Source organism: Otolemur garnettii, unplaced genomic scaffold (genome assembly GCF_000181295.1).
Source record: "Otolemur garnettii isolate 467f Iridium unplaced genomic scaffold, OtoGar3 scaffold00047, whole genome shotgun sequence".
In the NCBI taxonomy this organism is placed as follows: domain Eukaryota; kingdom Metazoa; phylum Chordata; class Mammalia; order Primates; family Galagidae; genus Otolemur; species Otolemur garnettii.
The window spans coordinates 2307596-2334707 of NW_003852442.1; the positions used below are offsets into that span (position 1 = coordinate 2307596).

At 42.4% G+C, this 27112-nt stretch overlaps 1 protein-coding gene across 4 annotated transcripts in view; it reads right to left on the reverse strand.

Moving 5' to 3' along the window:
- The window catches only part of CDH13 (cadherin 13), a 964648-nt gene that overhangs the window by 867486 nt on the left and 70050 nt on the right, over nt 1–27112 (reverse strand). Inside the window, exon 3 of one of the 4 annotated variants that reach the window (XM_023514115.1) lies at nt 19068–19087. The exons of the other annotated variants lie outside the window; for them this stretch is intronic. Within the exon in view, the coding sequence (XP_023369883.1) occupies nt 19068–19087 (20 nt within the window). The remainder of the gene's footprint in view (nt 1–19067; nt 19088–27112) is intronic. 4 annotated transcript variants of the gene reach the window in all.

A 27112-nucleotide genomic window follows, 5' to 3' on the forward strand; every position in this document is an offset into this window, starting at 1 on the left:
CACATATCTGAAGGGCTTGTTATTTTTCTGAGTATGTGATGTTTATAAAATCAAAAACATTTTTAATTTGAAAAATAAATATATGGCATGATGTTTTTTATATAGAAGATGCAGGGAAAAAATCTTTGGAATGAAATGCTATAATGTGTTAACAGTGCAGGAGGAACAACACTTGCCATATTTTACACATTCATAGATTCATGCTGACCAAGGAAAAGAATGTTGTGTGTTTGGGCCTGTATTTTAAATTGTGTAAATAAATTAAAAATGCATCTATTCTTTGTCTAGGTGAAAAAAAAAATCTTTTAATGCCCTTGCTAGAGCATTAGTTCCAACACATTTCAAATGATGCTTTCAAAATATGTACTAGCTACGAGTCTACGATTATTAAAATGTTCACTGTTGCTCAAAACTGCATTTTCCCGACAGATAAAGACAAAAAGCAAGCTTTAGGCTTTTAGTTTTAGATTTTTAAAAATCATCTCCAAAAGAGAAACTGTACTAAAAAAAATAAAAATAAAAAAAAGATGATGTGATGAACACAGAGTTTATCATACTATTCTGCTCACATTATATAGATTTCAGTATGTCTGAAATGAAAATAATTTGAATGATTACTTTCATGTTATTTTTCTAAATGCATAATTATTAATTTTATTCACTTAGAAATTACACTGTGTTACTTATACTTCACTTCAACATGTGCTAGAATTAAACCAACCAATTTATTTTTAATGAACTCATGGAGGAATTTTCAGTATATTCTTAAGACTTATAGGTTGCTACCAGCGTCACTCTGTACATGATGGATAGTTTCTATTTTAAAATATGGCATTTGTTGTGATATAATTTAAATTACTTTTCTGCCAGGAGCATGCGTTCTTCAGAGTTGTAATTATGCAAAGGGAAATTGTACATCATATCCCTACTTTATCTTCCTTTATAGGCCTTGATGCAGTTACTTTCACTCAGGTGCAATTACATTAGAGAAAACAGGATGTCACATTTATATTAGGAGCAATTCTATTTAGAAAATTCATTTCAGTTCTTAATTACAAACAAAATATGGAAACCAATCTAAAAATAAACAAGAGTCAAGACTCAAAAGTAGGAGAACTAACTCATATGTAAAGTGCTATATATAATCAATAATTTAGAGTTCTCACAAACTCAGAGAACAATACAAGTTACTGTATCATAATTATATGTTAAGAAAAACATTTTTAGCTCTTTCCATTTACTATAAATGTTATGTGGAATGTTATGTGCTCATCGTGGAAAATTTGGAAACTAGAGAAAAGCATAAAACATAAATTATGATCACTGCATGCAGATGAATCACTGTAAATATTTTGCTATATGCCCTTCATGTCCACCTTTTGGCACATATAGGAAATGATATTAATACCCCATTATTTATTTATTTATTTATTTTTGCGACAGAGTCTCACTATGTCTCCCTTAGTAGACTGCTGTGGCGTCACAGCTCACAGCAACCTCAAACTCTCAGGCTTAAGCAATTCTCTTGCCTCAGCCTCCCAAGTAGCTAAGACTATAGACGCCCACCACTATGCCCAGCTATTTTTCTGTTGCAGTTGCCATTGTTGCTTAGCTGGCCCGGGCTGGGTTTGAACCCGCCAGCCTCGGTATATGTTGCTGGTGATATAACCACTGTGCTATGGATGCTGAGCCTATCCCATTATATTTTATAATACTGGTATTCAGTAGGTTCTTGTGCTCTGTTTAATAACTTAATTTCTATGCTGAAAAAGCCTAGTAAACTTTCTCCTATTTTATTAACTATCCCTCTTAATAAATGCAGACTTTTGGGCCCAATGTTTTAGCTACACACCATGATTTCTTTAACCCATTACATAACAAATTTAGGGTGACTATTTTTTCCTATTATAAATGATGCTACAATCAATAACCCTATACATTTTTTAAGACTTTATTTCCATTTGATAAATTATTTTATTTCAAAAAATTATTTGAAATTGAATTTCTGAGTAAACGTATATAAACATTTAAAATATGTTTAAAATATGGAAAAATATGATAAAAATCTCAAAATTGTCATTTACACCACCATTGGCAATTCCAGCTATCCATTCTTTCAATTGGCAATTGGAAAACTAAAAATGGTGTCTCCTACAGTTTTCATTTGTTTGTTTATAGTTTATTAGGGAGCTAGGACACATCTGTCTACCTGTTAAATGCTTATAAAAATCTCCTTCAATTCAATCCAACCACCTTATCTGAAATTCTGTCATGTTAGAGACACAGATATGAGTGCTGAGAAAACTAATGAGACACGAACCTCATCTTCAAAAACTTTATAGTTCAGTGTCAAGGTAGACGTGCAGAGACTAGTTCCAATCTAGTATTATAAGCGCTATATGGACATGTGTATAAAATGCGAGGGAACCACAAATAAAGAAGCAGGAACTCTCCAGGGATCAGTGAACGATGTGCAGAGGTTGTAAAGTTTGAGCTGAGCTTTGACAAATGAGTATGAATTCACCGGGCAGGTGGGAGGCAGAAAACAGAGTGTACTGGCAGAGGAAACAGTCTGTGAAAAAACAGAAGCAAATTCATGTAGACTGATGAAGAGACAAACAGCATGTTGGGAAGAATATTACGAAGCCACCCAAGGGTTTGAGCTTTGTTAATGGGAAATGGGGATTTACTGATGTCTCGAGCACAGAATGTGCATGAAAAGTTTTGAGTTGTAAAAGTGGCAAATGGGGAAGATCTGGAGTCATTGGAGGGGTTGCAGAGAGTGGGAAAGAGTCCAGCAGGTCAAGGATGACTGTGAGATACTCTCAGCCTGAGTTCTTCAAAGGAGAGAGATAGATCTACATTTTTAAATGTTGGCATGAGAAAGAGGTTACCCCTTTTGAAGAATCATTTCTTTTTTTTAACTCCCTAAGAGTAGCTATAACAGAATGCGTTGTTTTTCCCAATTTTCACAACTCCCTATATCCATCCCTTTCCTGTGTGACTTTTGTGTCCCTCCAAATAGAATGTTCTCCCCTTGATGTTGGGCTTGACCAGATGAATTGCTTTGGTTTTGGCCAAGGGGTCGAAGTGACTGTGCACCAAATCCTGTCCAGACATCAAGAAGTACGAAACAAGTTTCCTTATGCCAGTTGGAAAACCTTTGGTCTCCACCAGGAAAAGCATGTGCCCAAGGATGACTGCCATCCCCAGAAGGACACATACATGGAGCAGACCTGAGGGAAATCCCTGGTCTGGAGTCAAGCTCCGCTGAGCTCAGCCTAGCTAGGCCAGCCCCTCTGTTGGTAGACAGATAGATAAGCCACCAAGTTTAAGCACGGCTTGGCTTCCAGCATTATCATGGTAAAAACTAACTGAAACGCTGGCATATTCCACTCCCATTTAGATACCACCCATCTCTTTTTAAAGACACTTCCAACACCGGATGCATTATCTGGAAATTGGGGGAATACAACTTGAAGTTTGTAATGATTAAATGCAGCCCAGTCCTTCTGTTGTAGAATGTTATCTCATCAAATAGAAGCTGCTGATGAATTTCCACCCAGAATTAAAGTACTCACATGTTTTACATAAGAAATCAATCAACTATTGATTCTGGGAGGCTGACGTGCATCATAATAAAATGCTAAACAGACAGGCATGAGCTCAGCTCTCTCTTGTAAATAAGAATATTTGGATCTTTGTTGCCTCCACCTGGTTAGTGTTATATGTAAGCTGTTGAGTGGTGTGGAGGTTTTTAAATCAGGTTGTAATAGACTTCCTCATTCTGCTCATTAAGATAAAGAAAGGTTTGCCAGGAAAATGGTCTATTAGGTGGTAATTTGCTTTCATATGCAAATTAAGGGATAATTAGTTTTGAATATCTGGAGATGTAGAATCTGTGTGTTTGACATATTTTCATATGTTGCCAATACCAAAAGTTCAAGTATCTTTTCAGGGAAAAGAAAGGTTCTTTGAAAGTTAAAAGGATTAAACAATAATCCATCCTGAATATACACTATTCACGTAAATATTACGGTGGCATATATTTAGCTCACAATTCAGAACCAACAGTTTTAACTTGTTAATATTTTGAAAAGGCTGACAAAAGTTTGAATGTCATCATATTTCCCTGTTCTATTGTAGAGACAAGACACTGTTTAAAATACAGCTGAACTAAGATTTAAACTATTTAAATAATTAAAGTTAGATTCCTGTGCCTTCCATTAAGTTGAAGAAACACTTCTTCAACACTTTTTAAAAAATAAATTAACGGTATCTTTGTCATTGCTTAAATGGAGTATAAGTCAGCTTAAATGATTTCTTGCCTTTGTAAACTGGTCTTCTCCTCTCTTGGTCTTTGATTTATGGAAATAATTAAAGTATGTTTCATGACGAAAACTTGCATAAGTCTAAAGGCAGAGCAAGATCCAGTCATTAAAAGTGTTTCTAAATTTGATTATAAAGGGGAATTCTTGGTAGGGAACTCCTCCCCCTTCACAATTGTCATCTGTCCCTTTGCTCTGGGACATCTTGCACCATTGCGAGAGTAGATGGTCAGCTTTTCTAAATCAACCATGAGGATATAACAGTTGAAAGTGGTTTTTTTCCCCTGATTTATAAAATTACCAAAAATATATAATAGTTCAATCGCATCTGGCTAGGCTAATAACAAAATATCTTTATTAAAAGAAGGAAAATCTTATGCATTTAGTACAACACCAATGAATGATGAGTGACCATATCTAAATAGTAACCAGCATGGAGTTCCTAGGAATGGGGAATGGCAAAGAGTTATTTCAAAAAGGAAGAGTACTATTTTGCTAACTGCTTCTTTGAATGTCTATTTCTACTTCTTTGAATGTATTTTTCTGCCATCAGTTTGTCCACCAAAAGGTTTTGGAAGGCCTATAATGTATGAGGCACAAGGAACATGAAAATTAGTAAGACAACCACTGACTGGGGAGAGCTGTAGATGTAACAGAAGAAATAAGATAAAACAGCCTGGTGAATAATGTCAGTCAGAGAAACAGACAGAAGGTGTGAGATGGAAGGCACCACCACTGCCCCTGAAAGTTCAGGTCACAGACAGGTTTCTACAGCGTTCCTATAGAAAGACATGGCATTTCCTCCCAAATGAGTAGGGTTTAAATATGGAGAGAGAGGAAGACATTCCAGGAAAAGGAAATGGTAGATACTGGCGTGGGATTAGGAACCAAAAGGTGTGTGCTCCTCCTATAGTAGGTAGTGGCAATAGTTTCAATATGAGAAAAAGTGGGGAAACACACCAAGAAAAGATGGGGAGGTGGGGATGAAATGCCAGGCTAAGGAATTTGGAAACTGGCTTGGGAACTGCTACAAGTTTTAGGGCAGGAAGATAATAAGCGAAAAACACTCTTTTGAAAAGTGAACAGGTTAGGATAAGAGGGCTAGCAGGAGATCACTCCAACTAGGGGATTATTTTTGATTAGGTGGGTTTCCTACACCTTCATTTTCCTGGAGTTTGACATCAACTAAAACTAAGGGCCTCTGTGGGCAGAAAGCCAGGTGAAATGTCAGACTCTGTTTTAGAACAAGGTACTGGAGACAGTTATATTTATTTTCACAGTGAAAATGACTGATTTCTTTTCATTGCTATTTCACTTTTCTTTTTTTTTTGAGACAGATCCTCAAGCTATCCTCCTGGGTAGAGTGCTGTGGCATCACAGCTCACAGCAACCTCCAACTCCTGGGCTCAAGCGAGTCTCCTGCCTCAGCCTCCCAAGTGGCTGGGACCACAGGTGCCCACCACAACACCCAGCTATTTTTTGGTTGCAGCTGTCATTGTTGTTTTTGGCAAGCCCAGGCTGGATTTGAACCCGCCACCTTAGGTGTATGTGGCTGGCACCTTAGCCACTTGAGCCATAGGCACCGAGCCAGCTATTTCACTTTTCACCATCAGACACCTGTCATATTCTAGCAAGAGAGTCTTATAGAGCAGACTATTAGCCCAACCGATAGGACAGATCCACAGGAAACCTAGTGAATGTGAGACAAGTGGATAGTCAGAGCAAGATGAGCAAGTTCTAGAAGTCTTCTAGTACAACGAGGTGCCCATATTAACAATACTGTACTGTGCACTTAACAATTTTGTTAAGTGAGATTTCATGTTTGGTGTTCTTACCAAAATAAATAAATAAACAAACAAGAACAAAATGGGCATGAGGAGACTTTTCAAGGTGATGGGTACTGGAGGGGTTGCTTTAACATTGGTGATGGTTTCCTGAGTATATGCACATGTACCAACTCTTCAGTGTGTATACACCAAATAGGTGCATCTTTTGTGCATCAGTTATACCTCAATAAAGCTGTTTTAAAAAAAATAAATAAATGCAATAAGATGACTTAGAAGCCATGGAGGAAGAAGAAGAGGAGGAGAAAAAAGTATGTGGAAGATATCTCTGTAGAACCTACGGCAGGCTCTAGGGTCAAAGCTCAGGGATCAAGTAGAGCAGAATTGATAAGCTGCCATCTAATTCCACCACCATATGGACCTTCTCTGTCCTATGTTAAACATGAAGTACAAGACTGATAAGGTGTTCTCAGGGACTCTGTTTATATACTTGCATGGCTAACATTAAGATCATTTTGAAAGAGTCATTATCCCATTCCCTCCCTTCCACAATCAGGAGCATATTTTGAGGCTTGTATTTATTTTGTTCAGTGGGAGGTGACACAGGCCCTGTGGTATCACATGATGGTGTGAAGTGGAAATGGCCTGGAAAGACAAAGGAGAGAAATGCAGACGTGGTGAGTTGGCAGGACGTGGCCATTGAGGCCTCTGAGAGCAGCAGAGCAGGGAAGGGTGGCGGAGCTGCCATCTCAGCCAGGATGACCCAGGGAAGAGCAGTAGCATTAAATGAAATGAGTAAGGCAAGAGGAGTTTAGTTCCTAACATCTTAACTTCGCATGCCTTTGGAATGCCCAGGTCCCCAGCACACAGATGGAAATTTTCTAGAGAGTTCAGGAAGTGAGATAGAGATTTTGGCATCATCTCCTTAACTATGACGGAATACTCAAACCAATGCTGATGAAGAAGATATAGAAAGTTAGGGAATTTTTTTTTTTAAATCATTTGGGTATTTAGAAAAGAAAAAGGAACCAAGAGAGGTGAAGAAATACTCAAGGGAAGAAAGAACCAAAATTATCCTGCATCTGAGAAGTTACGGGAAGAGAAACCACCTAACCACAACACAGCAGTGGGTCAGAGGAGGAAGAAACAGAGAAGGTATTTGACCCGGCAATGTGGTGCCAAGTCCATCCTTAAAGTGCCGGGGGGAAGGTTTTAAATGAAATTGCCCAAAGAAACGAAGGGGCATGAGCATGAGCGTGTTATAAAGAGGTGGAGATAGTGACTGTGTAGCCCAATTTTTCTAAAACTTTTCAGGTAAACATAAGAGAAAAATTATAGTATTGGTATAGGATTAACTAAGAAAGAAAGTCTTGATTATAAGATAAGGGGCTAGTGGAGAGAGAAAGATACTGTGACAAAATGAACATTAATTCAGCAAAATATTTAGTGGGTTCTTCCTATTTTCCAGGCATTGGAATGACTTGGATTTCTTGGGTATTGAAATGTTCTGTTTATTTACACCATTCGCTCACTGGAGCAAGAAATGTGACTTGTTCACCCATGCACCCTTGGAGGCTAGGATAGTGTCTGACAGGGGACAGGCACTTTGTGGAGTCCCTGAATAGCTTAACCTCAACCTTTTAGAAGTTCTTCCCTGTTTTTACTCAGTTAACTCCCTTTGGTCTTTCGGGTCTACACTTAAGCACTGCTTCTTCCAGAGAGCCTTCTTTAATCTCTAAGACTGAGTTAGGTACCTGCCTCTTCGAGGTGGTGCCCATTACACCATCAAAAAGCTTAGAGAGACAAAAACACATCAACAAGTGGTTTCCAGATTTTTACCAGTCCCTAAACCAGGGAGAGAAATAGGGAGGAAAACCACAGCGCAGCTTACTGAAACTCTGGGGAGTTAATTGCTATGCACTGCAAGTTGTCAGGAATGTCTCCTATTGGTGCTCCTTCACTCCTCAGGTTCTCCCAGGGCTGGACTCACTGGCTCGGCTGAATTCAAATGAGCAGAGACACCTCTAAATCAGCTGCAAGCAGAATCTGGTTTTTCTCAGACTGTCAATCTTGTGTAAACAGCCAAGCCATGTGCATTGTGAGCAAAGCCTGTTAGACTCTATCACCCGGCTGGGCACCCAAGTTAAAATTGCAACTTGCTAAACAGTCTACCCAGCAAAATAGCTTTCTCTGGCAGAACAGTGCTGTTCAATCCAGGAGGGAATTTGATAAAGTACTTTAGTGGGTGGCAACATTTTGGTCTCAGCTCTCCCAGATCACAGTGGGATAATGAAATTGGAATCCATTTAAACTTTCCATTTCACCCCACATAGCTCATAGATACCGTGTCAGACCACATCACACTGCAATAAATGTGCTAAAATCTACAAGCTTACTCTGCCTATTACCTATAGTACTCTTTGTCAGATGGAAAATAAATTATGGAACACAATTTCTTGATTTGCCCGCTCATGTAACTGTAGCGGAATCTCAAATCCAAGGCAATACTCTATGCCATGAAGATGCATAAATAACTGTATTGTTCTGTGCCCAGTTTAGCAACAGAACGTTCTTGAAGACCAGTCTATGAATAGCACAGTCACTGCTGGGGAACAGACCCAGCCAAGGACTTACATGCCCTGTGTTGTATGACAGGTTCTATCTCTGTCCTTGAAACATTTGTGACTAAATGATGTTTTTTCTCTATGTCCTGATTAAAAAAAAAAAAAAAAGAGCCTAAGTTACGCTTAACCACAGACCATCTATGGACAGTGATCACTGGTTTGGAAAACGTCATGACTTAGACAAACTTTGGAGCTGTTCTCTTTGGCTTGTCCCTTTTACTTTGTTCCTGTGCGGGGATCTTAGACCATGAAGAATGTAGAAAAACTCTATTTTAAAAAGATACTCAGAATTGGCCTACTCACCACCTCCTGGTTCAAGGCACTCCCATCTCTCAGATTACTGAAGTCATCTCATTCGTCTTGCTTTAGTGGTTGCTCTCTGTCCTCTATGTGCTAGATACTGGGACGGGCCACCAAGATCCAACTACAGGTAAGGGCCCATGGCCCCAGCTGCTGGGAGGGCAGTCAGCAGGAGCCCTGGATGGTAAGTCAGCCCTTCATCACCAATGTGCCATCAGTGAGGACCTACACTCCATGACTGATCAACACTGGGGTGTAAAGGATTGACCACCTTGGGCCAACAGAGAGAGTGTGGGACACTAGTAACAGGTGAATGCTGCCCGTGGGCTGTGTCACAGCCGGACCCCTTCCTCCTCCCTCCTCCTACATCCTGCCAGCTAAACTCTATCTCAGAGTTTTTTCCCAACCTTGGAAGAGCAAGAGTCATCTGCTAACCTTCCTTGAAACTCTCCCTGGAGCCCTCTCTCCCCTATCTTCAGAGGCCTTACAGTGACCCCCAACACCCCTCCCCAGGGCATGCTCCAGGCACACCCACTTCCCAAGCACACACTCTTATGTTGAAAGACTCTAATGTGCCATCTGTTCCCTCTGCCTAGAACATTCTTCTAAATGAGGGTATGTGAATTTTTTTCTATAAAGGGCCAGGTAGTATATACATCAAGTTTTTCAACCACAAAATCCCTCCTGCAACTGCTCAACTCTGCCATTTGAACATGAAAACAGACACAGATAATGCAGGAACAAATGGGCCTGCTGACTTCAAAGGGAACTTTATTTATAAAAACAAGCAGCAGCCCATTGCTGTGTTTTGCTAACCTCTGCCTTGAGTGGCAGGTGGTCACTCACTGGCTCCCTGGCTGCCTTCCCTGACCACCCCGCTAAACCGCAGCCAGTCCCACACTGGTCATCTCTGATCTCATCTCATTTTCTCCAGGGTTCTCATCACTACCCAGCATAATGCATTTTAGCTATTGCTTTATTCACCTTGCATCCCCCTCTCTGAGAGGTAATCTCCATCAAAACAGAGATTCTGTCTGCTTTGTGTTCTGAGATCAGCGACTGGTAACTGACAGGTGCGACATAATTATCTGTTGAATGAGTGAATAAGTGAGTGAATATTCACATAGTTTTTATTTTCTCCAGTTTTCATTTTGCAGGAAGGCTATGTGTTTATTTTTGTTCTCCTGACGTCCTGAGGGGTTCTGTTGATGTCCTAGTAGAGCTGGGTGCTTAAAATAATGGGCCCATTAATGAGACGTCTTGAGTTTTCAACCCCAGCTCAGTTACTTGTGGGCTGTGTGACCTTGTACATATCTCTGTAACCTCACTAGGCCTGAGTTTTCTCATCTGTAAGATGGAGATGTAGTATCGAATGTCTTATAGAATCATCGTGATGGCAAACACTCTGCTCAGAACAGTCACCTAGAAATAATCAGCCAAATCATTAACTCTTCTCTGGGTTAGTGTTCTTTCTTGGAGAAAATAAGGATCATGTTTACAAACTGGGTCCTCATGTTCCTTTAACAAAAAACTCACATATACAAGCTGGAGAGAAGTTTTTTGTTTTTTTTTCCACATAGCAAAAATAGATTCTGATAAGAAAAGTAGAACAATTATAACCACCATTGATTGAGTACTCACTCTGTGTCTGCTAATGGGATGATAACTTAGCATGCTGGCCTCCAGAGAATCAATAACACACTGGGGAGGACCAATGATGTCGTGCAGCCTCACCTGTCTGGATATGTAACCCAGTCAAGGTGAGGATGCATTGCCAAGAAGCAAACGTCATTGAGGGCACCCTGTCGAGATGTAAACTTCTCAGCCTCATACTTGTCACAATTGATAGATAACAACGTTATCTATCATGCATTGCAGATAGATATTCATGCATTGCCGAATATGACTGTGAAACAATATGAAATAATTGTCTGGCCATTACTGACATTTTCTTTAGATAGGGAAAGCAGAAATAGAAATGGAGATAGCACACTTGAGAGAGCTACAAGTACATTCCTCTTTGGGGATCCTTGAACTTAAATTTAAATTCTAGATGTGATCTCCTGCTCATATCCCTACCAGACTCTTCCTCTGCTGTTGGGGACCCACACCCCTAGCTCATCCTCAGACACCACCTCCTAATAAAACCAGAAATCCAAAGTTAGTAAGCAGATCAACAACTTATCCAAAAACAGGTGCTTTTTGTCAAAATTATTACAAACCTGTGGAAGTCAGTGGTTAGACAAGTGTGGTCATTGGTATGGGAATTAGAAAATTAACTGCTCTTGGCTTTTGGGATGGGTTGGTAGCAACTGGCCACTCATTCCTCGGGCAAGAATGAGGAGGGATAAATCTCTTTTAAACAACCCTCATTCTATTCCATTCATCTTCCTGCTTCAAATTATTTACAACAGCGTGAGAAATAGATTTGTCCTGGCTGGTCTTTAAGGAGACAGTCAATAACAATATGAGAAATAATTACTATACCTGGAGAGAGTGAGCATTGATTTCAGAAACTACTGGGGCCTCAAAACTGAATTTCAAATATGTTATAGTAAAGTGATGGTCATTTATTACTTAACCAACTTGCTGAATTTATTCTTAACTTGGACTGAATAGCGCTGATGATGAAACTCTCAAATACAGACCTCATTTTTTTAAACCACAATTCAGTTCAGCAACAAATATATTGAGTGCCTAATATTTTCAAGACATCATGATAAGCTCCGAAGACATGAGATAAAGAAAATAGACCATCTCTGCCTGGGTACACTGCATTCTTTCAGCAAAAAGAGATAATAAGCCACCACATAATTATTCATCATTTAACTGTAATTAAGGCAAATGTCACAGGAAAAATGTCCATAATGGGTGAACTTATTTGGTCTTTGAGGGGAGAATCAGGAAGTCTTTTGTGAAGAATTCACATTTAAGCATTGTTTAGCAATAAAATATTTTTAATTAAGGTATGTACATTTTTTAGACATAACTGCATACTTGATGGACTGTATTATAGTGTAAATGTGACTTTTATATCCACTGGGAAGCCATAAAAAATTGTGACACACTTTATTGCAATAGTCTGTTTATTGCTATGATCTCAAACCATATCTGTGATTATCTTGAAGGTATGTCTGTACTGTGTGGCTGCAGACCAGAGAGGGACAAATAGAATAAAAGCCAGGTGGGGAAACTGGGCAAGGTTTTGCAAATCAGGCTGAGGAAATTAGGATTAATTAATATCTTATAAGAAATGGGATGCCATTGAAGGACTCCAGCTGGGAGGTGGCGTGCTCTCTCTCCCATCTCCCAGCCCCATCATCTAACGTTTTTAATCCCAGAGAAAATTTCCTGAGTCCCTTCTATGTGTCAAGTACCATTCTACAACTGTTCTACAAGTATCAATTCTCACAACGACTCTGTGAGATAAGGTGTTAATGGCACCCCTCCGTTTACAGAGGAAGTGACTACAGTCATGGTCAGCCATGAAGCAACTGGCCTGAGGACTTGATTAATGAGCAGTGGAGCCGGGTATAAAGAGATGCAAATCTAACTTTTCTTTCTTCCAGGGGACTGTGAACCTGCAAAGAGTCACGGCTGCGTCCAAAAGTGCATAAAGAATTGGGTGACACATAATGGATGTATCACCCAAGTGCTGTAGACATGGGTGGCAAAGATACAGGGGGTAGGTCTGGGCCAGTGAGCAGATTCCTGTAGGTCAGCTCTGTCTGTCTTCTGAGAGGAGGAGCTTTGGAAACCAACCACGTAGGCACATGTAGCACTAGATAGCTCAGTCACCTGTGACTTTTTTCTTTTTGTCCCAGCAATTTTAGTACCTAGAATCTACTCTGATACTTTCTCAGATCTTTTTAAATTTTAATTTTTTTCAAGGCAAGGTCATGCTCTGCCAGCCAGGCTGGGGTGCCGTGGTGCAATCACAGCTCACTGCAGTTTCCAACTTCTAGGCTCAAGTCATCCTCCCCCTCCCTTACCCTCCTGAGTAGATAGGATTACAGGTATGTACCACCACAGTAAGCTAATGTTTTTAAAGTTTTTTTGTAGAAACAGAGTCTTGCTATGTTACCCAGGCTGGTCTCAAACTCCTGACCTCAAGTGATCCTCCCACCACAGCTTCACAAGGTGCTGGGATTATAGGTGTGAGCCACTGCACCCAGCCACTTTCTCAGATCTTTTATTTATTTATTTTTTTTTTCAGAAACAATATCAGCAAGGATAGAAAGAATATCCCATGTTCTAAATGTAGGTGATTCTTATCATGTAAATCTTGGATAACTTCCCCAGAAGCCAAAGTTGATCCAAACTCTAAGCGTAGCTAATGCATCTCTAAATCACAATAGATCTGATTATTCTCTTGAGAAGCGAGGGAATAAGGAGCAATGGCTGCCGGTTAGAAGCTGTCAGGGCTGCTAAGTGCATGGCAGATATATGTGATTTAGGCTGAAATTTTACTTCTTAGGGTAAATGAAAATCAGCCAATCTTGTAATTTGGAGCATTAGGGAGGAAAGAGGAATGTAATGGGAGAGGATAAATGCACATCTTGCAATGTGACCTCCAGCAATGTCCAAACTCAACAGAATGACACACATGCAAACTCTGCAGTGCGTCTACAAAGGAGAATGGGAAGAAAATGCAAAAGGCACGACTGTCCTTTGACTGGCCACTGCCCCCTCTTGACGGCTGCTAGCCCTGTGACCTCTGTCCACTACCCTTATCTTTTTGCCAAATGACAGATCCTGACAACTACAAGCAATCTCAGGTGGAAGAAAGATCCTTGGAGCATCATTAGAAAGACAATAGAAGCAGTGTTGTAGCGATCCAGATTTCCACAGTGCTACTCATCAAAGACAGGTCCTACTGTTTGTGTAAGTCAGTCTCACTCTAACTCTGGGCAAACAACTCAGCATCTCCGTGCCTCAGTTTCCTCATGTGGGAAATGGGGATAGTAACACTATCTTCCTCATAGTGTAGCAGAGAGAATTTAATGAGGTGATAATTCAGTGAAAATGATAAAAGCTAATATTTCAGGTGGGGGGGGCAGGGCTATGCTCCAGGAGCTGTTTTGAACACTCCACTCTTTGCTAACTTTCCCTAACTTACTCTCATGCCCTATGAGGCACTGTTACTATTATTTCTATTTTACAGATGAGAAGACCAAGGCACACCACAGTTAAGAAACATGCCCAAGATCACCAGGTAAATAATGGAACAAGAGGTGCCTGAACAGATGCAGACTCTAATCCAGGGCTCAGCAAAACACAGCCCCCGAGCAAGATGCCATCTATCACCTGCTTTTGTATAGCGTGGGAGGTTAAGAATGGTTTCCACCTTTGTAAATAATGAAAAACATTAAGAAGAAAATAACAGTTTGTGGCCTGTGAAAATTATATGCAATTCAAATCTCAATGTGTACAAATAAAGTTTTGTTGGTTGTTGTAGGGGTACCTAACCAGCCACACACAAACCTTTCCCCTCTTCCTCCTCCTGAGACACAAAGGACCTACTAGCGCATTCCCTGAGAAGCTTGTGCCAAAAGACTCTAACTTTCAAAATAAGCCGTGTAATGTGGCTACCTATGACCCCACATAAAAGGGGCTTTTAACTGCACTGCACAGGAGGGTCACCCATCCCTTTCAGTAAACCTGGCTGAACGTCTCCTCTGTGGCCTCACCTCTGGGTGCCACCGTTTACACCTTTCAGCTGGAACACAGTCACATTCGTTCACTCAGGAGCTGCCTTCCACTGCTCCCACTCCACACAGGCGAGATTTCGTAGCTGTGACAGAGACTGTATGGCCTGCAAAGGCTAATATATTCACTTTGTAGAACATATTTACAGAAAGAAGTTCTGTAACAACCCCTGCTCTAAACCACTACTGGATAGAGCTGACCCAATCTATCTGACCCCTAGGTGTTAGAGGACCCAGAGGTGAAATTAGCTAAGTCCTAGTTCTCCATTTGTGTGTAATACACACACACTCTTATTTTTGAATGTCTTTCCCATGAGTCAAATTAATATCTTCAAGCATGCTAGAAATGTCTCATGATTAATGAGATCTTACACTGGTTCCGAAAGCAGCTGAGCCCCTGCTGTGCTCAGGGGCCACTTGGCTAGCATGGCCACCCACTGCACATCAAAAGTTTCATACCTTCACCCAAGGGCTTCAGTCATTCTCCCATCCCAGCCAAGAAAACTCTGCCACAGATCCTCGGACCTTATTAACTCTGTGCAAAGAAAGGTTACTAGAGAACCACAAATCAATTGTGCACCGCCAGGGGCACCAGATGTTAATCTTCCAACATAAAAACAAAGGTAAAACACAGGAAAACCTACGGAGCAAAGATGAAGGGCTACCTCAGTTTCATACTGAGGATATCCAGTATTCATTGAGAGGTCAGCATGAAAGCTAACAGCCTCATGGGGCACCCCTCACTGTTCCTTAAAACACCTCAGTGGGGTGGTGACTATTTTCATCCCCATTTTTCAGGTGAAAATTGGGGCTCTGAGGATTTGAATTACTTCTCCAAGGTCACACAACAGATGAGTGGCAGAGCCAGCCTGGGAATCAGGGAGTCCTAACTCCACAGTGCACTAACCTCACTCCCTACAGCAGGCCGGGATAGGTCATGTGCCATCCCCAGGGCCACAAAGCTGTTTGGTAGCAGAGCTGGGACACCTCAGAACCCGAGCGTCAGTAACAGCTGCAGAGGAGGAGACAGATGTGCTCTGTGCAGAAGGAAAGGGGAAGAACATTTATTCTTTTGCCTCAACCCCAAATTATCATCATCACCATCATCGTTATTACAAAAGAAACTAATATTTATTGAGAATTTAGTAGCTGTAAGGCCCTATTCAAGGTGTGTTACCTCGGTTAATCTTTACAAAGCCGTCTTATCCAATTCCTAAAACCATTCTTTAGGTATGAACTTTATTATCCTGATTTTATAGGTGGGGAAACTGAGTCACGGAAAATTGGACTGACCTGTCCAAAGGCATCCAGCTGCAAGGTTGACTCCAGAATATACACCTCAGACCCCTGCTTCCCCCAGCTTCCCTGACTGTGGTCTTGGCTGCCAAAGCTAACGCTTCACCTAAGAGCCCAGGTGCCTTTTATTTTCACAGGGTTCCAAGGTCTTCTTGGCCATTTTCACAGAACCTTTCCAATTGTATTACCTGTTCATGTGACATTCTGTTCCAGCCACCCAGCTTCACACATACATCTGCATGCACACATACACAGAGTGTGAACCCCTTCATGTCAGCTACTCCCTGTGAACCCTTCATAGGGCACAACATTTGAGAACACTCTGACAAAAATGGAATAAGGCGCAGCACAGTGACTGAGAACTATGCTCTGGCAAGACACATCTGGGTTCATACCCTGCTCTCCAATTGGCTCGATAGGTATAGATAAGTAATGTCAGGGACTCACTTTCCTCTTTTCCTTAGTGATAATGACGGCACCTACCCTGGAAGATTGTCGGTTGGATTAAAAAGGACTATTCACGTCAATATCCTGGCATAGCACCTGGCAAATGAGCAACTGACAAAAGCTAAGTATTATTAATAAAACTAGGTCTAAAGAATAAATAGATGATGAAGTATAGATGAATGAATAGATGGGTAGATGGGTAGATGGCTGAATAGCAGATTGGATAGATAATATTCTAGCTAGTTAGGACTGATTTTGAGAGTGAAAATGAGAGAGAAGAAAAGGGTTTTGTATATAACAAAAAAACTCTTTAACCTGCACAATTGGAGAATCTCTCAAGCTCTAAAAGGCCTAAAGGATCAGGCTGTGACCCACAGACAAGCCCCATTGCAGATGGGATGAAGATGAAGTTGCCAATTTCTAAAACCCAGCCCTTCAGTTGACTCTGCTGGACATTCATCAGAGTTATTTCAACACAAATGCTCCTAATATCATCTGTTAAAGCCTAAGAGAAGGTGAGAAGGACATAGGAATCGATAAAATTAGAGGTAAGACTGAAAACTCCATCCAGGCAAGAGTTAGACCCTCTTTGCTTGGCATTGAATCTCTAGCATATAGTACAAATTCTTATATTTTTTTAAGCTCTTTGGTTAGTCAAGGTAAGCCGAATTCTGTATTCTAAACAACAACAAAAAAACTAAAAGAACTCCAAAATTCTAACAAGTCAACATTGCAAAGATTTATCTTCCACTCTGTTATAATACCACGTAGATGTCTTTTATTTAGGTGGGGCTCAGATAGAGAACTGTCATCTAAGGACTCAGCCTCTTCCTGTTTCCTTCCTACATCTCTACTGTCCCCTCCTGGACCATCTACCTGCAGGTGGAAGACAGAGAGATAGAGCCAAGGAATGTGGAGGGCCCTACAGGAGGTTTTACAGAAGTAAGGCTGACATTACAGCGTCTACAATCCACCAACCAGAGTCCAACCACACAGAACCTAAAGGAAGCTGGAAAACGTAGCTATGTGCCCAAGAGAAACAAGGAAACAACAAAGTTCAATAAATGTGTGTTGAATGGAAAAGCAAATGCCTATAAGAAGCAAAGAAATATGTCCCTGTGGGCGGATGACATACATGGTGAGGAGGTGCAGAGTGGACCCCCACACATGCACGCCCAGGGCAGCCATTCTCCAGCTGGAACTTCAGACACAGGACTGCTTCCTGTGGGTAACTGACCACAGGGAGTCCTTTCTGCCCTGGACTGTTCCCTGTGTCCTCTTGCTTTGCCTTTAAAGACATGCTGGTGGCTTCAGTCATGACTCCCAGATGGTGAGTCAATCGAAACCCAGGACTATCGCTGGGAGTCAGTTTTATACATCTCAACTCCCCAATTGGGGGACATGAAAAATACCCAGATTTAATTTCTAGTTAAGGTTCCAGAAACAATTTGTTGACTTTTAAATTAGAAATATGAGAAAACATGTGCCAACTCCCAGGTACCAACAATTAAAAGTCAAAGCCTCCTGGTGCCAGAGACACTACCAAATGAGGGCACTTACTGCAGGCGGGCCCGTATTACAGAGGCTCATATGTATGCATCTGCCTCCCTGACACCCTGTGAGCATCTGGAGGGCAGGAACTGAATTATTCATTTCTGACCTTCCTGCAGGAGAGCTGGGCAGACCTTGCATGCGGTGGCAGATGCTGGGAATATACACCTGTCTGTCTGGTGTACCTCCCGTCTGAGTTTCTCTATGCACCAGTGACCCAGTTTGCCTTTGGGCAAACTCTTCACTCTCCACATTTGGTCCAGGCAATTAAGGATGACTCCACCCCGACCTGCAGAGCTGGTCATGTGACCCTGGCTTAGCCAATCCCAGGAGCTCACCCAGCACAGTACCTGGATTAAAGATGTTCATAGGACCCAGACTAAGTCAATCACTTTCAGCCTTCTGCAAGGACTACTGAGGAACAGATGCTCTCTTTCTGCTCAGGTTGCAAAACTCACAGGCTGCAAATCAAGGCCTTCCAGCAGCTGGCACCTCACGGGAAGAGGCTGCCCGAGACTAAAGTAACCATAGAAAAAAATACAGGCAGGAGATGGAGAGAAACGTCCATCTGACAACATTGGAGCCCCCGTATTCAGTTTGGCCTGAAACTGAGAGGATTCTGATGAAAATAGATCTCAAAATGTGCACTGAATTAAACTGAATAGCACTTGAAAAACACCTTATTGTATGGATACTCTGTTGTATTATAATCCAAACCAACAATCTCCCTTATACCCTGCTGGTGCCTCCAGCAGACCCAGTTGCAATGTGATCTGTTCCAGGATGGGGCAGGGGGGTATAGTAAGGGCACAGAACTCAGGCATGTGGCAACCCCCAGCTTATTTTATGAAAACACATCAGGAATATGAGCATTGCCTCCCACTTCCATCATCAGCTTAGCCTAACTGGCATTGTTCCATTATAGTGACCCTAACACTTAACCCATTGGATGCCACCTGATTATTATTCCTAACGGCATTCATCATATTTAGAATAAAGTCTAAACTCTTCACCATGACCCACAGAGACCAGGACGACTTGGCCCCTGTCTATCTGTCAAACTGCATTTCTTGCCTCTTTCCCCTTTATTCACATGGTTTATCTTTCAACTCTTCAAACTCATCAATCTCTTTGCCGACTTCTGGCCTTTGGCTTTGCTGTTTTTCCACCTGGAGTGAGCTTCCCCCTGCCCTATGAGTGATCTCAGAAGCTGCAGCCTTCCACGCTCGCCTCACTGGACAGTTCACCAGCCCCGTGACCTCCCCTAACTTCTATCCACCCCCTTAGCTATCCAAGAGCCTCTTAACCTCCCTGGCCCTCAGGCATCCTAAATATAACCTTCTCGACTGGTCTCCACTGGCCCTGAGGCAGGATGGAGGCTCCTTTATCTGTATTCCTTCAGCACATCATGTGTGTAAATGTTGGATCATGGCACAGTGTAAAATAGCCCTTTGTTTGTATAGCTGAACCCCTAACAGACCAAGGGCTGGGTAAATGTCTTATTCTCTTTGGTAGAAAGTGAGGTTGAAATATCACTGGAAACTGGTTGTAGGTGCTTAATGAGTGTTTGTTAAATAAAAGAGGAATGAGGACATGTTGAATAAATTAACCAAATACTCCCAGGCAAATCACTCAGCACCCCAGGCTGCAGTTTCATTATCCATAAAGTGGATGTTCTGTACTGTGAGTCCTCAATCATGGTTTCATCCAATAATAATGTGGGAGAGCCAAAAACCACAGGCTCTGGATCCGGCCTCCAGGAAACCTCATTCATTCATCCATCTGTTCAGTTCATATTTACTGAGCACCTACTATTGGCTAAGTCTTAACGGCAAACGAACCAGACCTTACCCTCAGGGAGCATCTGTTCTGTGAATCACATTAGCTATGATTTACTGAGTGTGTGTGGCAATCAGTGCTGCAATAATAACTTACATTGCTTTTTGTTGTTGTTTTTCTTTGAGACAGAGTCTCCCTCTGGTGCCCTGGGTAGAGTACCATTGACGGTATCACAGTTCACAGCAACCTCAAACTCTTGGGCTCAAGCAATCCTCTCACCTCAGCCTCTCAAGTAGCTAGGACTACAGGTGCCCCCACAACATCCAGCTAGTTTTTCTATTTTTAATAGAAACAGAGTCTCACTCTTACTCAGCCTGGTCTTAAACGCCTGAGCTTAAGCACTCTATCACCTTGCCCTCTGAAAGTGCTAGGATTACAGGTATGAGCCACCCTGCCTGGTGCTGGCTTAGCTTGCTTTAACCCACTAAATTCTCACCTCGGCCCTAAAAGATGTGGCTCTTACCTGCCACAGAGGGGCAGAAGCTTTGGTTGGCCTTATAACATGTTACTAGTAGAAGAGCAGCAACCCAGGAAGCTGACTGCTGGCCTAAGAGGCCAGTTTGTTCTGCTGACAACAGATTCGGAAAAGCTAAGTGGGGCCCAGGCATCAGATTGAGAATTAGTTCAAGTCAGTGACCTATACTGATGTCACCCTGAATGGGTATTTGCCTCTCACTGTGACTGACTCAAACAACTGTTCACAAAGCCCTGGTCATCCTGAACAATAAACACAACAGTCTTCAAATAACATCCTTTCTTTCAACAGTGTTTCACTACAGAGAGGGGGGAAAAAAGTAGATTCCTTTTGGGTGGAGCCTGCACTTTCTACCCATGTCTACATGGGTTTTCTCCGGGTATCCTGGTTTCTTCCCACATCTCAAAGATGTGCATAGGAAAAGGATTAGCTGCATGTATAAAACATGCCCATCTCAGTGAGGGGGGTGGCAATGAGCCCTGGGATGCCATAGCCTTCTGTCCAGGGTTAGTTGTTGCCTGGTACCCTGAACTGCCAGGAGAGGGTCTCACCACCCGAGGCCCCCAAAATGGAATAATAGGTTTAGAAAATGAATAAGTCAATGGATACAAAGAATTTTAAAATAAAAATTCACACAGCACTATATGCAATAATCAGAAATGCACAACAGTAAATGAGGCCGGATGAAGGTGTTCAGGGGCCGCCATCTTTGTTACGTGTGTTTCCGAGCTGTGTCTTGGTAAGAGGTGCTCCTTACAATTTTCACTTTGCAAACATTTATTCCCTAATATAACCTGTCACCACTATGATCCCCATCACTCACTGATTCACCAAAAGTAAATAATTATTTTACTTATTTTTATTAACATTTTTAAATGTATAGATGAGCTCACATTTGTTTCAATGTTTAATATTATAAGTTTTGGGTGTCTTTATTTAGAAGTTCAGTGATGTATTTTTGATTCAAAATGTTCCATTAGATGCTATCATGAGTGGCTATCTCTCCTACTAGTTGGTGAGCCACTACTATAGGAGGCTGGATAATGTCCCCCAAAGATACCAATTGCCAATCCATAGAACCCATAAATGTTACTTTATGTGACAAAGACCTTGCAGATGTGATCAGTTGGTAATTTCCAGAGGAAGAGAGTACCTTGGATTAACTGGGTGACTATTCAATCACAAATTTCTTTGTAAGAGGAAGACAGAAGGAGATTTGACACAGAAGAAGAGAAGCCCACATGGCCACAGAGGTCAAGATTGCGTAGATGGGGCCACAGCAAAGGCAGACCTGGAGCCACGAAGACCTAGAAGTGCCCTGAATGTCAGCCAGGAGCCTGCCAACACCTTGCCTTTAGCCCATTGAAACTGATTTCAGCCCTGGATGGAGCTGAAACACAATCTTCTTAGAGAAATATCACTGGAATGGAAAAGCAAATATCCAATGTACTTAATACTAATCTGAAGCCAGTAGATGAACTAATATCTGCCCACATAAGAGAAAAACTCAATTCAGTTCAAGTTGGGGGAAGAGAGGAACAGAGAGGGGCTTGGTGAGCACAAAGTAAGGATCTCTCGGACACCTCCTCGGTGGGAGACACAACTACAAAAGGGACTTTTCCTAACAAATGCAAACATTGTAATCTAATCATTTGTACCTTCATATTCATTGGAAATAAAAACAAAAAAAGAAACTGATTTTGGCCTCCAGACTCATAAGAGAATAAAATATGTGTTGTGTTGAGCCACTGAATTTGCGGTTATTTGGTACAGTAGGACCCTCACAGAGGAAGCTCCCTGAATTCTTGGTGCCCTGGGCTCCTCTCAAGCCCTTTAGCCTAAAGCTGAACTAACAACATCTTCTTCCAAGTCTATTAAAAGCTGAGTTGTGTCACAGAAAAGGACAGGCTGAAGTCCCAACCCACAGTACCTGTAAATGTAACAGTTTTTTGAAAATAGGGTCTTTGCAGGTGATCAACATAAAGTGAGGCCAATTCGTGGGGGAGAAGGGCTAATTCATTGTGGCCAGTATCCTTACAATCCTTAGAAGAGGAGGCTCCAAGACACACAGAGATCTAACTGTACTTGCTGACGCGGGCAAAGACTGGAGGCACACGTCTGCAAGTCGACAGGGCCCAGGATTCCCCACAATCACCAGGAGCTGAGACAGGGCACAGAACAGGTTCCCCTGGAGGCTTCCAAGGGCACGCGGCCTTGCTGGCACTTTGATTCCAGGTTTTCTGCCTCTAGGACTTTGAGAGATTAAACTTTGTTTTAAGCCACCCAGCTTGTGATACTTTGTTCTAGCAGCCCTAGAAAGTGATTTCAAAGTCCCAAACACTTTCTGCTACTTCTGAATCCAAAGTCACCAAGGGGTCTGGCTTCGGGCAGCCCTGGAACTTAGAACCCTCGCTATGTTCATTCCTGGGTTCACAACCACACTGCCTCTGTTATTAATTGTTACCAACTCACTCAGTTGGCACCCTGTTAATGAGGATTATAAAGTACTTTCAGCCAGGAGACGGCTTTTTAAAAGACATCCTGAGTATCCCATTGCAGAAGGCTTTCCACTTCCGAGACCCAGAGACTGAAAGTCAGCTGTGACCCCAAACGAGCTACTTCATCACCATCAGCACCCAGCCCCCCACTGCCTTCAGAAAAGTCTGACAGTCTTTTTGTTGGGAGTCATGGGCCTCCCCTCCCCGCTCTGGTTTCTGCTCGCACATCATTAACATGTAATGAAGAGCAGGTTCTGCGTTATTGATCTTCAGACCCGAGCTACTACGTGCAATGCTGCCTAAGAAAAGCCTCAAAGGGTTTTATTTGATTTTTGCACAGAACAATAATCTCCCTCACCAAATTAGCTGGTGAACTGGTGGGTTTTCACCTTGACACTGTTGACAAGGTAGCCAAACAGGACTGTCTATATTTGCTAATCCTTGCTCCAACACACATCCCCCACTGTTTGCACCCTGTTGAGTGAGTCCCTGGGAAATAGCAGCCCATGCTGCGAAGGGAAAAATGCAGTTCCAGAGAGATCAGAACCTCAGGAGGATAACGACCCCAGCACAAGGCCACAAGGATGGGGATTTGTCTTTGTAAAATGGCAAGTCATTTTCCACTCAGGCCCACTCCTTTGTTTACGTCTGTTTTTAAAACATTCTCCACTAGAAAACCCCCAATCCCAAACTCCAGAAATGTCCTCTCTCCCTTAGCCATGTTCATAGTTTTACCTGATGCCTGTCAAGGGCTCCTTGGTGACATGCTATCGGGTGTCAAAAACTCAAGTATGCTTCTCTGCAGTCTGCTGGGGCTCAGGACCATGGCTCTGAAGTCAGATAAGGAAATGGCCTTTGGGGGAAATTCAGATAAGAGCTCAGGGGACAGAACAGCAACATCTATCAAACCGGCTTTGGCAGAAAGCCACTGGCACTCTTCAATGCCCCAGGTTATTGGGGTTAGGGTTGCCAGTTCCCCCCACCCCAACCCTAACAGCAGGCTCCTGCCATCTCCATGCAGGAATGACTTATCTCCTTTTTTTTTTTTAATGCATTTTTTGGCTGGGGCTGGGTTTGAACCCACCACAAGACTTCTCTCCTGAGCTCAGGCATGTCCCTTGGTTCCTGTCTTCACTGGACCTTGGAGGACAACCTGGAGGAAGCCAAAGTGACAGCCCCTCCTGAATCTTCTCTCAGCAGGAAAAGTGGTGAGGAGCCCCATATCACTCTACAGAGGAAGAAAACTCGGATCCAGATTAGAGATGGCCCCACGTTCTCATGTATTCATTGCTCCTAATTGCCTTTGTAGCATGTCTGTTAAATTTAGATAAGGCTTAAAGAGGGTGCAAAAAAAAAAAAAAAAGGAAAAATCCAGAAGGCAGCCACAAAAATGATTAACAGGTTGTAAAATTGGGGCTTATGGATGGAAGAATGGGGGGTTATTTATCCTTGGAAAGAGGACTGAGGAGGGACATATAAAGACTTCACACTAGATTAATTATGTAAATAAGCAGACACCCAGCTGGCCTGGAATCCCAACAATTTGGCAGGGAGAGTGGGTATTGAGGGGGGTGACTGGGTTTTAGAGTCATTAGTTGCCTGAACAGATTTCTGGAGGGGTCCACTGTTGCTAGGTAAGACAAGTTATAGAAATGCCAAGTTCGTTTTAATGCGTCCAGACTCTGATCACCAAAGCCCTCTCCAGCTGAGCATGTGATAATGTTTTTCTTTGTCCATCACCTCAGCAGAAACCTTGCAGGAGTCCCTTGTACTATGCAGACTTTAGGACTCATCCCTTCTTCTAGTCCCCAAGTAGGGTCAAGTGTCAGGAGGCCCAGTCAAGGGTTCTGTCACCAAGGTAGGGGGATGCTGGAAGTAACACTTCCTCCGTGGTGAGCTGAGCTTGTTCAGATGTCTCAGAGATGTCCCCTTGCTCAAGTTAGGCATAACAGGACCCAGGTCTACCTCCTAACCACCCCAAGTAAGTCTCCTTTCACCCAACAAGACATGAAGTGAGCATGGCCTTGTTCTTCTGAGCCCTGGACTCTGAGCCTGGGCATAGAGAAGGGTGGGATGGCTGGGATCACACAAAAACGGGTGCATGGTTTGAATATTAATGACATGGATAATAATTATCCCAGAGAACATTTGGCGAGCCTTCGTTATGCCCAGAGCCTTCAACTGAGCACTCTCGAAGAATGATCTCTTTGGATTCCCACAACAGTCCTGAGAAAGAGAAACTGCCTTCCCCCTTTCCACAGATAGAGAAACCCTACAGAGGCTAACTTGCCCAGGGTCACAGGATTAGTAAGGCACCTAGATAAAAGCCCAGCTAGGCTTTCTAATATTTAAATTCCATAACACGTTTTTTGGTATGTGTTTTCTTTTTGTTGGCTTTTTCATGAAGACAGAGAACACACTGTACAATTTCCTATGTAGAATGTCCAATCGTCCATTTCACGTTTTTGCAAGCTAAAGGACCATCCTCTTGACCATCCTGCCATTTTGACTTCCAGACACATTCCACAGAGCGTTGGCAGAGGAAGCACAGAAGAGGGCCCCCCAACTCTGCTTCTGCAAGCAGGAGCAGGCACACTCCAGCCCCCTGAAGACATGGACGCTATCTTTGTCTTTTTGTAACACTGGGACTCATCTGGATACTTCAGACCAGACCTGGTGCATATCCTGGTTGTGAGAGCAGAGGTTCTCACACACCTATGTGTGTAGAATGGCCTGGAGAGCATGTTCAGAATGCAGGTGGTAGGACCTCCCACCCAGGAAGCCTGCCCTGACAGGCCTTGGCCAGGCTGGATAATCTGTATGTTTATTCAGCACCCTAAGGATTTTATGTGTGTAGTGCAGGGACCCCAAGTTGAGGGGCAATACCTTAGAGTTGCTCTTGCTTCTTGTTTATTTTGCTAAACACCCTCTGCCTTCCCTAAACACACACACACTCACCCTCCAGGCTCTGTGCACACTCAGTAAGCATATGCTATGTACCCAGATGGTAGAACAATGTGCCCATGCCTGAGGAATATGAAGACAGCTGCCCTCAGGACGCTCAAAGCCTAGCAGAGGAGATAAGACAAGTAAACCTGGTCTACAGGAAGCCGAAAGTGGGAACGGCCCCCAGACCAGAGTAAAGCTCTAGGGGAATTCATAAGAAAAAATGGTGGTAGACAGGAGCTGGAAGCCGGGAAGACTTCTTGCAGGGCTGGTCACTGGCCAAACACTTGACATGGATCATTTTATTTATCCCCCCCTCACAAAGTAGCTATTAGGGTAGCCAACACTTTCAGATAAGGTAACAGGATAATCAAGAGGGTTTTGGTAACCGACCTAGACTTACATCCCTAGCAAGTAGGGAAGTTGGAGTTCAAAATTAGTCAAATCCTAGGCCCTTCACCTGAACCATTAAATTTGTCTACTATGTAGCCTGCTTCTTACCTATTGCTTTAAAGAAAACATAAAATGGGATTTGCTTTAAACAATTTTTAGAAATTGTTTTTGTGACATAAAGCACAAAATAGAAAAAAAAATGCAATTTTGGCCCAGAATTTTCATCTTTTTTTCTGGTTCTTGGGACCAAAATTTCTTTTGATGATAATGTCCATCCTAAAGCAAGAGATGACTGGACTTGTCTTGCTAATTGATTTTTGAGACTGATTCAGGCATATTCAAGGATTCATCCTCATTCAGGGAAAACTGGATAGAATCAAAGTTTATAGCCATTGTATCCACTGCAATGGAGGAGGCTGGTTGGTGAGGTAACGGGTAGCTTACTCCCAGTCTCACCCCTGGGCTCATCCCTACTTCTTACCCTTGAACTACGAGCTCATCACCCAGGACTCTTTTCTGAAGAATAGATTCATAGCAGCCAAATTTATAAAAGACTGAGAAATAATTTACAAGGGCTGTGCCCGGCAGAATTTCTGATGCTGGTCAGCTACCCGAGTACTTTCTCCAGTCCTATTTTAATATTTAAACTGTTTAAGTTGAATGTGTTTGTGTCAGTTTGTGGCAGTATAGTTCAGAAAATCTACCTCATCTCCACAGCCAAGTCTCACCTGATCGGATAAGGGCAGACACGTGGTGATTTGGGAAGCTCCTCCCTGTAGAGTGGTCATAATCAGTGTTCTAAACTTTGACTATCTTGACCTAGACCAGTCAGATCTTTCTTCTCTTTAGGTAATGAGAACCAAGAGATGAGCAAGAAGATGTCATTCATCTTTGGAAAGACCAAGTTCAAGGGAGTTGAGGGG